Source organism: Epinephelus fuscoguttatus, linkage group LG10 (assembly GCF_011397635.1).
Source record: "Epinephelus fuscoguttatus linkage group LG10, E.fuscoguttatus.final_Chr_v1".
Lineage (NCBI taxonomy): Eukaryota > Metazoa > Chordata > Actinopteri > Perciformes > Serranidae > Epinephelus > Epinephelus fuscoguttatus.
Genome location: NC_064761.1, coordinates 40,129,963 through 40,146,442, shown reverse-complemented (window position 1 = coordinate 40,146,442; position 16,480 = coordinate 40,129,963). Strand labels below are relative to the sequence as shown.

Here is a 16,480-nt window from a genome sequence, read left to right as displayed (position 1 = left end):
AGACTCTCAGCTTTCATTTAAGGCTTTTTTCAAAAATGTAGTATGAACCGTGTAGGAATGACAACCATTTCTTCACACAGTCCCCCAACTTTAAGGGCTCATAAGTATTTGGACAAACTAACATAATCATCAATTAAACAGTCAGTTTTAATACTTGGTTGCAAATCCTTTACAGTCAATGACTGCCTGAAGTGTTGGACACATAGACATCACCAGATGCTGGGTTTCTTCCCTGGTGATGCTCTGCCAGCCCTTTACTGCAGCCGTCTGCACTTCCTGCTTGTGTTTTAGGTGTTTTGGCTTCAGCAAGAGAAACGCATGCTCAGTTGGATTCAGGTCAGATGATATGACTTGGCCATTGCAGAACATTCCACTTCTTTGCCTTAAAAATGTCTTTGGTTGCTTTTCCAATATGCTTCAGGTCAATGTCCATCTGCACTGTGAAGCATCGTCCAATGAGTTTTGAAGCATTTGGTTGAATCTGAGCAGATAATGGTGCCCCAAACACTTCAGCTTTCATCCTGCTGCTCTTGTCAGCAGTCACATCATCAATAAACACAAGAGAACCAGCTCCACTGGCAGCCATACATGGCCATGACATAACAACATACCTCCACCATGCTTCACCGATGTGGTGGTGTGCTTTGGATCATGAGCAGTTCCTTCCCTTCTTCCTTCTCTTGTCTTCCCATCATTCTGGTAGTTGATCTTTGTTTTATCTGTCCACAGTATGCTGTTCCACAACTGTACAGGCTTTTTAGATGGTTTTTGACAAACTCTAATCTGGCCTTCCATTTTTAAGGCTAACCAATGGTTTGCATCTTGTGATAAACCCTCTGTATTTATTCTAGTGAAGTCTTGTCTTGCTGACAAGAGCAGCAGGATGAAAGCGTGTTTGGGGCACCATTATCTGCTCAGATTCAACCAAATGCTTCAAAACTCATTGGACGATGCTTCACAGTGCAGATGGACAATAACCTGAAGCATATTGGAAAAGCAACCAAAGACATTTTTAAGGCAAAGAAGTGGAATGTTCTGCAATGGCCAAGTCATATCATCTGACCTGAATCCAACTGAGCATGCGTTTCTCTTGCTGAAGCCAAAACTGAGGGCAAAACACCCAAAACACAAGCAGGAAGTGCAGACGGCTACAGTAAAGGGCTGGCAGAGCATCACCAGGGAAGAAACCCAGCATCTGGTGATGCCTATGTGTCCAACACTTCAGGCAGTCATTGACTGTAAAGGATTTGCAACCAAGTATTAAAACTGACTGTTTAATTGATGATTATGTTAGTTTGTCCAAATACTTATGAGCCCTTAAAGTTGGGGGACTGTGTGAAGAAATGGTTGTCATTCCTACACGGTTCATACTACATTTTTGAAAAAAGCCTTAAATGAAAGCTGAGAGTCTGCACTTTAAGCAGGTATTCATTGTTTCACTGTATCATTGTCCAAATAATTATGGACCTGACTGTACATACATTAAAAAATATTGTATTTCATGTCTCCATCTGCTGGTGGGCCATTACAGTAAGAGTATGTATGCATAATATGATGTTAATTCTTCTACAGCAGAGACTTGATCACTAGAAAGTGGATATATCCATACCAGTAATCGGCCAAATAAGTTATACATTGGCAAAAAAAAAAATCCAATATCATGCATCCCTAGCTGCGTTAAAGACTCCTCAGCTCCAACTGGTTTTTGTTGCACTGAAGTTGATTCTAGCAAATGTCATTAGAAGCAGTAAGAAGACTTCTTTCGGTAACGCGACAGTTTCAGCAAATATTGAAGTTATTTTCATTAAAGTTACCAGCTGTAGCTTTAATCCTAAACTAGGAGACAGTTGCTGAGTTAAATACCACTTTCAAACATTGATATTTTAGTTTCTTTGCCTCAGTTTTCACTACCAACAGGACAGCAGTTTGAGTGAAAAGAATGCTTCAGTACTGAGTGCAAGGTAGCCCTTTATTACATTGTAAGTTGTATGGCGCTTACCATTAACTTCATCAACACAAAACAGGCACGAAATAAAGTTTTGAAACATCAAATATATATGTTTTGCATCCAAAGTGCCGTCATTGCATCTGCAAATCTGGTGGCACTGAGTTGAAGGTGCACCCCCACAGGACGTTACTGTACTGATGTGTTTACAGGGCAGAGTTCAGTCGAGATGCTTCCTAGATGATGTATTTGAAGCTGAAAGTGCTTTCACAGGAGAGCCGCTTGCCTTTGCATCTGCCGCACAAGTCCTGTCTGTGGGGCCGCTTGGGGTCAACGTGGCGTTGTGTTATTGCACAGGAACAGCGTGCTTTGTTGCAAGTCTGGAAAAGGAGTAGGACTTTGGTTTGGTGGTCATACATGGCACATTTTAATTCAAAGAGCAAGTTAGACAGGGCTTACGTGACATGTGATGTCCTCAACTCGGTATGGGTTGAATTCTTTTTGGCATTTCCTACAGTACTGTTTGAAGTAAACCTGGAACACAACATACTTCTATCAGGGCAGACATCTCATACTGTAGCTATTAAATGTTACGTCATGACTCAAATTATTACAGTTTAAATGCAAAATTGATAATCGTACCATGAAAATCTCATACTGTTGCAACCTTAGTGTTGACCCCCTAGTTTATTGGCAAATGACTAAAGTGCTCACCTTGTTGGTGCCCTGAACGCACCACACATAGGCACTCTCCCATCGTAGATTGCATTCTCTGCAGTGATAATATCCATACTTCTGTTCCAGAAACTGATGGACAAAAGGCAAGTCAGTTAGATCATTCACCCAGTGTTAGTGGACGAATCTGGAAAACAACTTAAGCGCAGTTCATCTTTACAGTCTTCTGTGAAGAATTTTAGTTTCTTCATAGCTCTCACACCAAGCTTGCAGATAATATCCAGATGCTGACCATTTGGCTGGTTAAAATTATGATGCTGATTAAACGCAAAATGTTATTCTAGCTTCTGATTTAGGTTATTTGTACAATAAAGATGGAGATGTAAACCATAGCATCAAGACTGGAATTTATATTGTTCAGTCTGGCATTGGCAGTGAATTACTGACAATTTTAAAAGGCATTGTACAAATTAGATTAATTTTCATCAAAGTGTATTTGAAGGGAAGGTTTCTGTATCTGAATCAGGAGGATGTCTAGATGCCTGTATATTCTCCATAACTTGTGAGTTCATTTTAGGATGAAATTTCCTTTAGAATTTTTATCCTACAAGCTTTGCTTGAGAGAACAGCTTTGAAATAGGAAGTGCATTTTGACAGAAATAACATCTGCATATCTTATTTTCTGGGGGGCTAATCTACATGCAGTTTGTCGTCTTTATGGTTGTATTTTGAGTTTATTTTCTTTGTTTTTAAAAAGGCCCAGAGTGTAGGATTTAGGGGCATCTATTGGCAGAAATTGTATATAATATTCCTTACTATGTTTTCTTTAGTGTGTACTCACCTGAAAATAATAAGTCATTTATATCTACATCATACATATGGTCGTGAATTTCTGTTTCCTAGCCATTCCCTATGAATGACTAGCACTCGTTGCCTTTGTTGGTTTGATTGGCTCAAGCAGGATGAGTGATATTGGCTAGAGTAAAAATGACAGGGTAAGCCAGTCAGAGACAGTAAGGCAAAGTAGAGCAGGTCATGCCCCCGATATCCTAAGAAACGCCAAGGAGGTTAAAAAGTGAGTCATGGCGTCATATCACGTCATAGCAGTGGGGTACAACACATGCACTGCCTGCAGTCAGCCTTGGGTCGAAATATTTTTGTACATAAAATAAAGATATGGGTTAGAATTACAAATTCTGTAATTAATGAAAAAGTCTGTAACAAAGACCATAAACAAATGCTTTCTATAGACAAATGTTTATTGTATGACAGCAGCCATCCAATTGAGTGTACCCAAAAAGTTCTGTCAGGCCGAATGCACGCAAACAGGCTAAAAAGAGCGCAACCAAAGAGCACCTGAGCGACACCATGCCTTATTTCTAACACTGTCTGCAGTAGCCCTCCATTACACTGCGTATGTGTAATACCCCAAAGCTCCCATGGTTCCAAAGAACATGCCCCAGCTGTCTTTGAATAGCCATAGGAAACGCGTGTTCTCGAGAGGGTCCTCTTTCACAGTCTGCCATGTTGTTCTACAGTAGCCCAGAATGGACAAATTCAAAACACTGGCTCTAGATCGGGCCAATCGTGACGGCCACTGTAGTTTTCCTACACGCTTGGCACACAGGAAACATTCCAGTTCTGTAACCTCTCCTCTGGATGCCACTAAATTCTACACCCTGGACCTTTCAGGTAACATTTCGGCAAGTGAAACGTGGGTAAGTGAAATATTGTGAGCACAGGACATCTATTGCGCGCCTGTCCATCAACTTATTACTAACAACTACTAAGATTTTTAACACCACAATTCACAATTAATAAAAAAAGTAAAGTATAGTCAGAGTCATAGTACAGCAGGTCATGAAAAAAATAGAAATGTCATATAGTATGTCATTAAAAATGAGAAAAAATCATGGTATAGTCAATAAAAAAAAAACAACAAAAAAAAAAGGAAAAAATAATAGTGAGCATATAAAAATTAATAAGTCAGTGAAGTATGTCACAAAAAATATTAAAAATATCATAGTATATTACGTCATTAGGAATTTCATTGAAGAAGTCATAGCATAGTATGTCATGAATAATATCATGACTCATGACATCAGCTCTTTGTACAGTATGTCATTAACAGTTTATTCAAAAAGCCATACTGTAGAAGGTTATTCAAAACTCAGTATGTCATAAAAACAAAAAGGAATAGCACAGTGTGGCATAGAAAAAAATATGTCATACTACAGCATGTTCTCAAAAACTTGACTTAAAAAAGTTATAGTATACTGTTAAAAAAATACAAAGTCAAATTTTGATCAAAAAAGTCGTAATATAGCACAGCATAAAATATGTCAGAAAAAGTCACAGTATAGTTGTCATTTATAATCTCATTCAAAATTAAAGCTGCAAGCAGCACTGATCGAGCCCTCGCACCTAACAACTGCTAATATTTTTAACATGAGGTTTAAGGTTTAAAAGGCTAAGTTAAGTAAGAAAAAATAGTGGTAAATGAAAAGGTGCCAGGGTGCATTTATAAAACCTCAAAACAGAGATTGTTCATCAAAAAGTTAATATCTGGGGGAGGATCCTCTGGGAGCTCCCCCAGAGGTCCAGGCTGAGCCCCGGTGTGCTCAGTCCCTACAAACGCCCCTGAAACAAGCTAAAGGACGTGAAAAGACCTCCCTGAGCACGTGATGCAACTCACCTGGAACCGCACACGCGCCTTGCCCTTTGACCCCTCTGTAATCAGCTGTTCCTCTTCACTCTCCTCCTGTTGTTTTGTCTTGGGTGTTTTGCGCTGATCTGGGATCTTTGCGGTCTTCCCATCTTTACCAGCCTGCTTGTCTTTGCTCTTCTTCACCCCGGCCTCGGGCGGGTCACCGGGCGGCTCTCCGGTCTGCGTCTCACCGGGGGAGGCTTCATTGTTGTTGTTGTCGTCGGCCATGAAGGAGGTGACGCTTCTGTAGGCGATGGGTGAGTACACGGCGAGGGTGCGAGGGTAACGCACACCGTCCGCAGCCTTGGCACTACCGGGCGGCTCCTGCTGCTTTCTTCTGCGCCAAAAGTCCACCTTCATGGCCAGGAGGGTGCGCGGGCCGATGGAGCACTGCACCGATGCGTCTTTCTTCGGGTTCACCTGCACCGCCACATCTTTAGTGTTTGCTTTCATGAGCCTCGGGGTGAGTTTTGGATTGATTTGGGATAAGATGGACTTGAGCTGCGCGCGCTGGTGGTTGTTGAAGGCATCCGAAGCGTCCCCGTAGTGAGAGAGGTAACTTTTATACTTCCACCCAGCGTTTTTAGGCCGGGGGTATCGGCCCGTGTAAGGGTTGCAAGATGAATAGAAATAGCTGTCGACTGGCTCGTCACCATACGTTGCCATTTTGTTCAACCAACCAAGCTTAGTAGGTGTAGCTATTTAAGTAGATTGGGCAACATGAGCTCACCATTAGGTCTAATTATGGTCAGGTGTGGGATTGCTTTCATTTTCTCTCCCCAAAAACAGCAGACACGTGACGAAGGTATGCAGGTTTTACTTTTGTTTCTATACACGTTTTATTGTCTCGATGCAACTCTTTATAATATACACATATTGTACATTTTGTTCAGACTTAGTCGTGTCTATGGAGCACACATACTGGATTGGCACTGCGATGAATAACATGATATGTTTGTCAGATCTCTTTCTTCCACTCACACACACTGAAGCACTGTCCATCTGTGAAACTAAATGCTGTTTTGCGTAGATGACATGATTTGCTTTAGCTGATGCAATAATGTAAAACATTATGATGCTTTTTCATCCCATATTAGACATAAATTGACAAATTGAATGAATGAATGAAGCAAATGACAAAGCACCTTTTTTTTCAGCAATCAGGTCAGTGATAAACATTCTGGATTTCCCTGCAAAGTCTCCCAGGTTTTCAATGACAGCGATCAAACTGAGGAATCCACGTGCAGGTTTCATTCTGCTCCCCTACATCTGAAGAAGTGACTTTAAACATCTGCACATTAAACAGGAGTTGGATCAGGAGGACAGGGGTCCAGCATGATGGTGTTTGGGTCAGACACTGTCACGGCACCATAAGATGTGTCAATGTCTTCATCATCCTGAAACCTCTGGTATGTTATATCCGTGTCCTCGCTGTCCTTCATGGGGTCTGGTTTGTGCAGGACCTTCTTCCTGTACATCCTGTAGGCCAGGATGAAAATGCCCGCCTCAGCTGCTTGGAACAGGGCGTACAGCAGAGGGAACATGTACATCCCTCCCATCAGCTGAGGAGGGAAGGCCAGCTTCAGGATGGCAGTGCACAGCTGCACATTCTGGCATCCTGTCTCCAGAGAGACTGACCTGCGGCTGTTGGGCGGCAGGTCAAAGAGCATGGCCAGGCCGTAACCTGCAGCGTAGCCACACAGAGGCATCAGGATGGCCACCACGTAGACAGAGGGTGGGATGGTGGACAGGAGCTCCGGCCCCAGCATCGCTCCGGTCAGGATGAAGAGCATCACAAGGGTGACCAGCAGAGACCACAGGGATGCCTGGAAAGACACATTTCAGGATGAGGGGGATTTTCTGAACATAGAGAGCACCCTTTGCATAATCTGCCATCTTGGTGGAGGAATTCCTTCTTGCTAGCTTTTACAGTCTTTTCTATCTGACCTGAGCGTCTTTAATGATAAAAGGTCTCAAATGTTTTCAAGACTGCGCCCTCTGAGAGCTCCAGGGATTTTGAGTTATGTAATTGAAATTGACATTTTTTACACAGGGCTGGAATCCGCATCAAGGCATCTCTGCTGCCTGATGTTACTGTCTGTTGTAACTGATGTGGCCCTCCCTCATATGTGGCTTTTATCAGAAACGGGAGGGAGGAGCTCTTCTGGACACAGTGTCTCTGATGTCACTGTTCCTGCGGTCAGCGTAGCCCGTATGAAAGGCAAGGAAAATTACGCAGTGCGCTTTTGCGCAAAAGGGGCTCCTTGACGGAGAGTTCTCAGTTTCTAAATGACATAAAAGTTAATTATTTAACTGATTCAGCTCATTGATTAAGTGGAAACTTTAAGGAAACTGCTCTTAAATTACCTTTAAAACAATGTCGGCCACACGCGTGTAGCGGTACCTCAGCATAACTCCCAAACCAATAGGGATGAGAGTGCTGCACAGGGTCAGGATGATGGCCCCGAAGGGCATGAGGTTCACCACAGGTGTGTTGATCCAGGCTCGGCTGTAGATCCACAGACACAGCGGCATCAGCACGAGCGCCAGCAGAGTGGATGATATGGTCATGATGATGCTGGGGAGAGGAGAGGAGAGGAGAGGAAAGACGCAGCGTTAAAGCACCAATGTGGTAGTTGGTCACAGTGTTGGATCGTTTTGGTTAACTTGACTAACAAAAATATCTGATTGACTTTACGGAAGCGTGTGGACCTATTAGAGTCGTGCGTAAAATTTACCAAAGTCGGCGTTATTTCAATGCGTAATTTGCTGAATAATCTTTTGCAAAACATAGTTCAACCTTGTGAAATCGTTTTAAAGGTTCACTTGATACTCATTACATGTCGAGTACAGTATATCTACCTGAGATTCATCTCCCCGTGCACCAGCAGTGACATGATATTTGATAAGTTTCCTCCCGGGCAGCACCCACAGAGAAGAACAGCCATCGCTGCCACATCATCCAGAGAGAAAGCTAAAGCCAACAGAAAGGCCACCAAGGGCATGATAACAAACTGACACACCAGTGCCAGCAGCACCCCGATGGGTCTGCGGATATGCTCTCCAAGCTGGTTAACCTCCACCGTGCAGCCCAGCCCCAGCATGGTGAAGCACAGAACAAGTCCCACAAACACATTGATTCCGTGACTGAGCGGGGAATCCCAAAAGGCAGGCATCAGGTGAGGGGATTCCGTCGGCGGAGCGGCCATAAACTCAGCTCCAGCGGCAGTCCTGAATGTGCTGCCTTCGAGGAAGACAGCACTGCTGGCCACTAATCCAGCCATGGCAGCATCCTCTGGGAAATCCACAACTTGTTTTAAAGTGTCCGACGTGAGAAAGTCTATCAAGCCAGCGTTCTGCGCGTCGCCACCCATCAGGCTGGAGTTCTCCATGGCGCAACAGGAGGACAGAGGCTTGTGGTTTGTGCCTGTAGGTGCTCGTGCGTAAAATGATTCCCCTAGTGGCGCACTGTCACTAATAAGAAACAGCGGAAGATCCAGCAGTCGGAGGATGTGATGGTGCCATGACACTGATAGTCTTAAAGCGACTCACTGAGCCAGACTGGTGCCACGGATTGGCTCCCTGATAGACGCACATAGCTGGAGGGGAGTCTGCGTATGGTCTTAAGCTTCTGCGAGAGTGGGTGGGCCAATCAATAACGCCCAGGCTGCCCTTTTTATACTGCGTGCTGCTCCGTATAAGGAGAAAGGTCTCCAAAATATCAGTACAATTATTACACATTTACAGTTTTCCATTTGGGAAATTGAACTCAAAGTCTACATCCTGTCTCTCATATTTTCTGTCGAAATTACTAAATGAAACTGAAGCTGCAGTAAAGGCAGCTCTTTGTCGAGGTTGAGTAAGCACGGCCTACATGAATGAAAACTGTGCTGATCTTTATATTAGTGCAGCAAACTGTGAACATCTGCCCGCCCGTTTCTTTTGTTGGCGCTGCTGTTTCTTTTATGAAGTGAGCGCATTACGCATCCTCCTCGTCTCAAACTTCATGGTGCGCAGGTCTCATGTTTGGTTTAATAAATATGAGTTAATATAGTTTAACAGTCTCACCAACATGTGAGCCTGTTTCTATTGTTGCTGCAGCTGTTCCTGAGTCTGACCTCTGGATTCATTGTTGGGTCGTTTTTCATTATTGTTATAATTCATGATGTTAGAGAAGAATCTGCAAAGTAATGACAGCTGATGTAATAAGAAGTAGAATATTTGCATTTAAAGGTCGTGAAAGAAATGTAACAAGTCTCACCAAATAGAGATACAACTGAAGTCAGTGAGTAAAACTATATAAGTTACATTACACTGCTGCATTAAATCCTTGTATACTGAACTGATGCTGCTGTAGTGTAACCGACCCCACAGCCTCTTTGTGTTAGTTTCTTAAAATAGTGTCCCAATATTAATCTCCTCTGATTATCTCTTGTGTAGATCAGAAAACAAACGGTATGTGTAACATGTTGTGGTCTGCCGCTGTGACAGTTGGCTGCTAGCATCACCTCGCCTGTGTTAAGGCACCTGGCTGTTTGAGATTTGACTGACATATCTAATCTCTCTGAAGCCCACAGAATATGATCCTCTGAGTGAAACTCATCAAGCTGAGGGTGCCACACTCTGAGGAAGCTATGTGTGTCCAGGGAAAATAAAAGCACTGACGTCACATGTCTTGAGGGGGATGAGGGTAGAGAGGGATGGGATAACACCCATCAGTGACTCAGGCTTTCATCTGTGTCCTCCCCTTCCTGGAGACACACCGTGTCTCCCATTAACCGATGGGTGACTCCAGGTACGTAATGCAACAACTATGTGTACAGAATACATAATGTCACTTTCCTCTTAAAAGCTGCACACTATATGACACTCAGACTGTATGATACAGTATAAAGTAGACCGTCTGTCACTGTTACTGACGAGATGTCACTTTTACTAGGTGTGTCTGTTTTAATTTAATCTGTAAAATGCATCCAATTACTAAATTAGAAACAACAACCAAAACAGCTTGAGGGTGCTAGCATGGGAGGGAAGATGCATTTCTGCTGCACTCTCTTACAGGTCATTTTGCCCAAATATGGAACTCTGACTCCATCTGTTTTATATAATTGTCTAAGTGAAAGATAGGCAGACAGGATGTCTAGAGTAGCTTTAGCAGTAGATCGAGTAATCTAACTTAAAAGTCCATTTAAACAAAAATGACTGCGTGAGCTCAAAGCAATCTGGAGCACATATGCTGACAGTGAATGTCACAAAGCACATAGGTAGAAAGGATTGAGTTCTTTGTATCCTTTGCATCCAGTCTCAGACTGAAAGAGTAAAATGTTTTGGATGTGACAGAAGTGAAGTGTCTCTGTATTCTGTTGCTGGATGTTGAGGGCTTGTGCTGAGGATGGTTATATATGTACTGTTTTCGGCTGTCTTTAGGCTGTCTCACATATCTGCTGCTGCGTTTGCCACTGTTGTTCGTTTGTGCTGGTGATGTTTACATGAGTGTTTGTGTGTGTGCTGTGCTACATATGTGTTTCATACTGCCTTTAATATGTTATGCTGTTTTTATATCTAACCCTGTTCTATTTCAGCCCCCTCACCCTTTTCCCTCAAGAGGCTTTTGCTCTTGCCAGGCCTCCTTTGTAAATAAGAACTGTTCTTAAAGGACCTGCCTGGTTAAATAAATAAAGGTTATTTCCCAGTGCTGTGATTAATTTGCACCCCCAACAGATTTGAGTATGTGCCCTTTTTGCAGGGCAGTGATCAACAAAATTTTTATTTAGAGATAATGGTATAGCATGACGTAAAGTTTCATAAAAAAAAAGTCATAGTATAGTATGTCATTTAAATATTCATAAAAAAGCCATAGTATATCATCAAAAGTTTCATAAAAAAGTGATAGCATAGTATGTCATTAAAATTGTCATTAAAAAAGTCATAGTATAGTATGTCATTAAAGTCCTTGTAAAGTATGTTGTCAAAATTTTCATTAAAAAAGTAAGGGTATAATATTTTGTTAAAAATATAATTAAATAGAAGTTGTAGTATAATTTGTCATAAAATTTTTCATTAAAAAAGTAATATGTCGTCAAAATACCATAAAAAACGTCATAGTATAATATGTCATCAAAATATCATAAAAACGTCATAGTATAGTATGTCATCCAAATATAAAAAATGTCATAGTATAGTATGTCGTCCAAATATCTCGAAAAATGTTATGGTATAATACGTTGTCCAAATATCATAAAAAAATGTCATAGTATAGTATGTCATCAAAATACCTTAAAAAATGACATAGTATAGCATGTCGTCCAAATATCATGAAAAATGTCACAGTATAGTGTGTCCTCAAAATACCTTAAAAAATGACATAGTATAGTATGTCATCCAAATATCATAAAAAAATGTCATAGTATGTTGTCAAAATATCATGAAAAAAGTTATAGCATAGTATATCGTCAAAATATCGTGAAAAATGTCATACTATAGTATGTCGTCAAAATATCGTAAAAAATATAGTATAGTATGTCGTCAAAATATCATAAAAAATGTCATAGTATAGTATGTTGTCCAAACATCATAAAAAACGTCATAGTATAGTATGTCGTCAAAATACTATAAAAAATATCATAAAAAAGGTCATAGTATATTATGTCGTCAAAATATCATGAAAAATGTCATAGTATAGTATGTCGTCCAAATATAAAAAAAGTCATAGTATATTATGTCGTCAAAATACTATAAAAAATATCATAAAAAAAGTCATAGTATATTATGTCGTCAAAATATCATGAAAAATGTCATAGTATAGTATGTCGTCCAAATATCATAAAAAAAACGTCATAGTATAGTATGTCGTCCAAATATCATAAAAAAAACGTCATAGTATAGTATGTCGTCAAAATATTATAAAAAATGTCATGGTATAGTATGTCGTCCAAATATCATGAAAAATGTCATAGTATAGTATGTCGTCAAAATATCATAAAAAAAAGTCATTGTATAGTATGTCGTCAAAATATCATAAAAAAAAGTCATTGTATAGTATGTCGTCCAAATATCATGAAAAACATCATAGTATAGTATGTCATCAAAATATCATAAAAAACGTCATAGTATAGTATGTCGTCAAAATATTATAAAAAATATCAAAAAAACGTCAGTATATTATGTCGTCAAAATATCATGAAAAATGTCATAGTATAGTATGTCATCAAAATATAAAAAACGTCATAGTATAGTATGTCATCAAAATACTATAAAAAATATCATAAAAAAAGGTCATAGTATATTATGTCATCAAAATATCATGAAAAATGTCATAGTATAGTATGTCGTCCAAATATCATAAAAAACGTTATAGTATAGTATGTCGTCAAAATATCATAAAAAAAAGTCATTGTATAGTATGTCGTCCAAATATCATGAAAAACATCATAGTATAGTATGTCATCAAAATATCATAAAAAACATCATAGTATAGTATATCGTCAAAATATCATGAAAAATGTCATAGTATAGTATGTCGTCAAAATATTATAAAAAATATCTTAAATAATGTCATAGTATAGTATGTCGTCAAAATATCATGAAAAATGTCATCGTATAGTATATCGTCCAAATATCATAAAAAACGTCATAGTATATTATGTCGTCAAAATATCATGAAAAATGTCATAGTATAGTATGTCATCAAAATATCATAAAAAAACGTCATAGTATAGTATATCGTCAAAATATGAAGAATGTCATAGTATAGTATGTCATCAAAATATCATAAAAAACGTCATAGTATAGTATGTCATCAAAATATTATAAAAAATATCAAAAAAAGTCAGTATATTATGTCGTCAAAATATCATGAAAAATGTCATAGTATAGTATGTCGTCAAAATATTATAAAAAATATCAAAAAAAAGGTCAGTATATTATGTCGTCAAAATATCATGAAAAATGTCATAGTATAGTATGTCATCAAAATATCATGAAAAACGTCATAGTATAGTATGTCGTCCAAATATTATAAAAAACGTCATAGTATAGTATGTCGTCCAAATATCATGAAAAACGTCATAGTATAGTATGTCGTCCAAATATTATAAAAAACGTCATAGTATAGTATGTCGTCAAAATAGTATAAAAAATATCATAAAAAATGTCATAGTATAGTATGTCGTCCAAATATCATGAAAAATGTCATCGTATAGTATATCGTCCAAATATCATAAAAAACGTCATAGTATATTATGTCGTCAAAATATCATGAAAAACGTCATAGTATATTATGTCGTCAAAATATCATAAAAAACGTCATAGTATATTATGTCGTCAAAATATGAAAAATGTCATAGTATAGTATGTCATCAAAATATCATAAAAAACGTCATAGTATAGTATGTCGTCAAAATATTATAAAAAATATCAAAAAAAGTCAGTATATTATGTCGTCAAAATGTCATGAAAAATGTCATAGTATAGTATGTCGTCACAACATCATGAAAAACGTCATAGTATAGTATGTCATCAAAATATCATAAAAAACGTCATAGTATAGTATGTCGTCAAAATATTATAAAAAATATCAAAAAAAGTCAGTATATTATGTCGTCAAAATATCATGAAAAATGTCATAGTATAGTATGTCATCAAAATATCATGAAAAACGTCATAGTATAGTATGTCGTCCAAATATTATAAAAAACGTCATAGTATAGTATGTCGTCCAAATATCATGAAAAACGTCATAGTATAGTATGTCATCAAAATATCATAAAAAAACGTCATAGTATAGTATATCGTCAAAATATGAAGAATGTCATAGTATAGTATGTCATCAAAATATCATAAAAAACGTCATAGTATAGTATGTCGTCAAAATATTATAAAAAATATCAAAAAAGTCAGTATATTATGTCGTCAAAATGTCATGAAAAATGTCATAGTATAGTATGTCGTCCAAATATTATAAAAAACGTCATAGTATAGTATGTCGTCAAAATAGTATAAAAAATATCATAAAAAATGTCATAGTATAGTATGTGTCCCAATATCATGAAAATGTCATCGTATAGTATAAAATAAAAACGTCATAGTATATTATGTCGTCGTCAAAATATCATGAAAAATGTCATAGTATAGTATGTCATCAAAATAAAAAACGTCATAGTAGTCATCAAAATATCATGAAAAATGTCATAGTATAGTATGTCATCAAAATATCATAAAAAACGTCATAGTATAGTATGTCGTCAAAATATTATAAAAAATATCAAAAAAAGTCAGTATATTATGTCGTCAAAATATCATGAAAAATGTCATAGTATAGTATGTCGTCCAAATATCATGAAAAATGTCATAGTATATTAAGTCGTCAAAATATCATGAAAAATGTCATAGTATAGTATGTCGTCAAAATATTATAAAAAATATCAAAAAATGTCAGTATAGTATGTCGTCAAAATATCATGAAAAACGTCATAGTATAGTATGTCGTCAAAATATCATAAAAAATGTCATAGTATAGTATGTCATCAAAATATCATAAAAAACGTCATAGTATAGTATGTCGTCAAAATATTATAAAAAATATCAAAAAAACGTCAGTATATTATGTCGTCAAAATATCATAAAAAACGTCATAGTATAGTATGTCGTCAAAATATCATGAAAAACGTCATAGTATAGTATGTCGTCAAAATATTATAAAAAATATCAAAAAATGTCAGTATAGTATGTCGTCAAAATATTATAAAAAATATCAAAAAAACGTCAGTATATTATGTCGTCAAAATATCATAAAAAACGTCATAGTATAGTATGTCGTCAAAATATCATGAAAAACGTCATAGTATAGTATGTCGTCAAAATATTATAAAAAATATCAAAAAACGTCAGTATATTACGTCGTCAAAATATCATGAAAAATGTCATAGTATAGTATGTCGTCAAAATATCATGAAAAACGTCATAGTATAGTATGTCGTCAAAATATTATAAAAAATATCAAAAAACGTCAGTATATTACGTCGTCAAAATATCATGAAAAATGTCATAGTATAGTATGTCGTCAAAATATCATGAAAAACGTCATAGTAGTCATCAAAATATTATAAAAAATATCAAAAAACGTCAGTATATTACGTCGTCAAAATATCATGAAAAACGTCATAGTAGTCGTCAAAATATTATAAAAAATATCAAAAAACGTCAGTATATTACGTCGTCAAAATATCATGAAAAATGTCATAGTATAGTATGTCGTCAAAATATCATGAAAAACGTCATAGTAGTCATCAAAATATTATAAAAAATATCAAAAAACGTCAGTATATTACGTCGTCAAAATATCATGAAAAATGTCATAGTATAGTATGTCGTCAAAATATTATAAAAAATATCATAAAAAAGGTCATAGTATAGTATGTCATCAAAATATCATGAAAAATGTCATAGTATAGTATGTCGTCAAAATATCATGAAAAACGTCATAGTATAGTATGTCGTCAAAATATTATAAAAAATATCAAAAAACGTCAGTATATTATGTCATCAAAATATCATAAAAAACGTCATAGTATAGTATGTCGTCAAAATATCATGAAAAACGTCATAGTATAGTATGTCGTCAAAATATTATAAAAAATATCAAAAAATGTCAGTATAGTATGTCGTCAAAATATTATAAAAAATATCAAAAAAACGTCAGTATATTATGTCGTCAAAATATCATAAAAAACGTCATAGTATAGTATGTCGTCAAAATATCATGAAAAACGTCATAGTATAGTATGTCGTCAAAATATTATAAAAAATATCAAAAAATGTCAGTATAGTATGTCGTCCAAATATCATGAAAAATGTCATAGTATAGTATGTCGTCAAAACATCATGAAAAACGTCATAGTATAGTATGTCGTCCAAATATCATGAAAAATGTCATAGTATAGTATGTCAAAAACATGTCATAGTATATCGTGAGGAAATGTCATCGTATAGTTTTTCACAGTCAGAGGGACAGCTCGGTTGTGGACTGTCTTGGAGACCATTGAGGAGGTGAGTGAGAGGAGGATGTTAGCCAAGCTGATATCCATCATGGAAAACACCTCTCACTCCCTGCATGAGACTGTCCATGCACTGTGCAGTTCATTCAGCAGCAGACT

At 37.2% G+C, this 16,480-nt stretch overlaps 2 protein-coding genes across 2 annotated transcripts; both read right to left on the bottom strand.

Annotated features, from left to right (window-relative positions):
* Positions 1-1,960: 1,960 nt before the first annotated feature.
* On the bottom strand, positions 1,961-6,045 carry zar1 (zygote arrest 1). Its single transcript, XM_049587788.1, has 4 exons — positions 5,316-6,045; positions 2,660-2,752; positions 2,405-2,479; positions 1,961-2,325 (listed from the first exon to the last, which is right to left on the bottom strand). The coding sequence occupies exons 1-4, from the start codon at positions 5,991-5,993 to the stop codon at positions 2,182-2,184; spliced, it is 990 nt and encodes a 329-aa protein (XP_049443745.1). The 5' UTR covers positions 5,994-6,045; the 3' UTR covers positions 1,961-2,181.
* A 40-nt stretch (positions 6,046-6,085) lies between these two features.
* On the bottom strand, positions 6,086-8,989 carry slc10a4 (solute carrier family 10 member 4). Its single transcript, XM_049587787.1, has 3 exons — positions 8,190-8,989; positions 7,695-7,905; positions 6,086-7,153 (listed from the first exon to the last, which is right to left on the bottom strand). Exons 1-3 carry the CDS (start codon positions 8,717-8,719, stop codon positions 6,626-6,628), a joined length of 1,269 nt encoding a protein of 422 aa, XP_049443744.1. The 5' UTR covers positions 8,720-8,989; the 3' UTR covers positions 6,086-6,625.
* Positions 8,990-16,480: the final 7,491 nt, after the last annotated feature.

Coding starts and splice junctions, on each gene's coding strand:
- zar1 (XM_049587788.1), bottom strand. CDS start 5,993: ATGGCAACGTATGGTGACGAGCCAGTCGACAGCTATTTCTATTCATCT. Junction 2,753..5,315: donor AGGCGCGTGTGCGGTTCCAG/GTGAGTTGCATC, acceptor TTTGTCCATCAG/TTTCTGGAACAGAAGTATGG. Junction 2,326..2,404: donor TTGAGGACATCACATGTCAC/GTAAGCCCTGTC, acceptor CTCCTTTTCCAG/ACTTGCAACAAAGCACGCTG.
- slc10a4 (XM_049587787.1), bottom strand. CDS start 8,719: ATGGAGAACTCCAGCCTGATGGGTGGCGACGCGCAGAACGCTGGCTTG. Junction 7,906..8,189: donor CACGGGGAGATGAATCTCAG/GTAGATATACTG, acceptor TCCTCTCCCCAG/CATCATCATGACCATATCAT. Junction 7,154..7,694: donor TGGCCGACATTGTTTTAAAG/GTAATTTAAGAG, acceptor GTGTCTTTCCAG/GCATCCCTGTGGTCTCTGCT.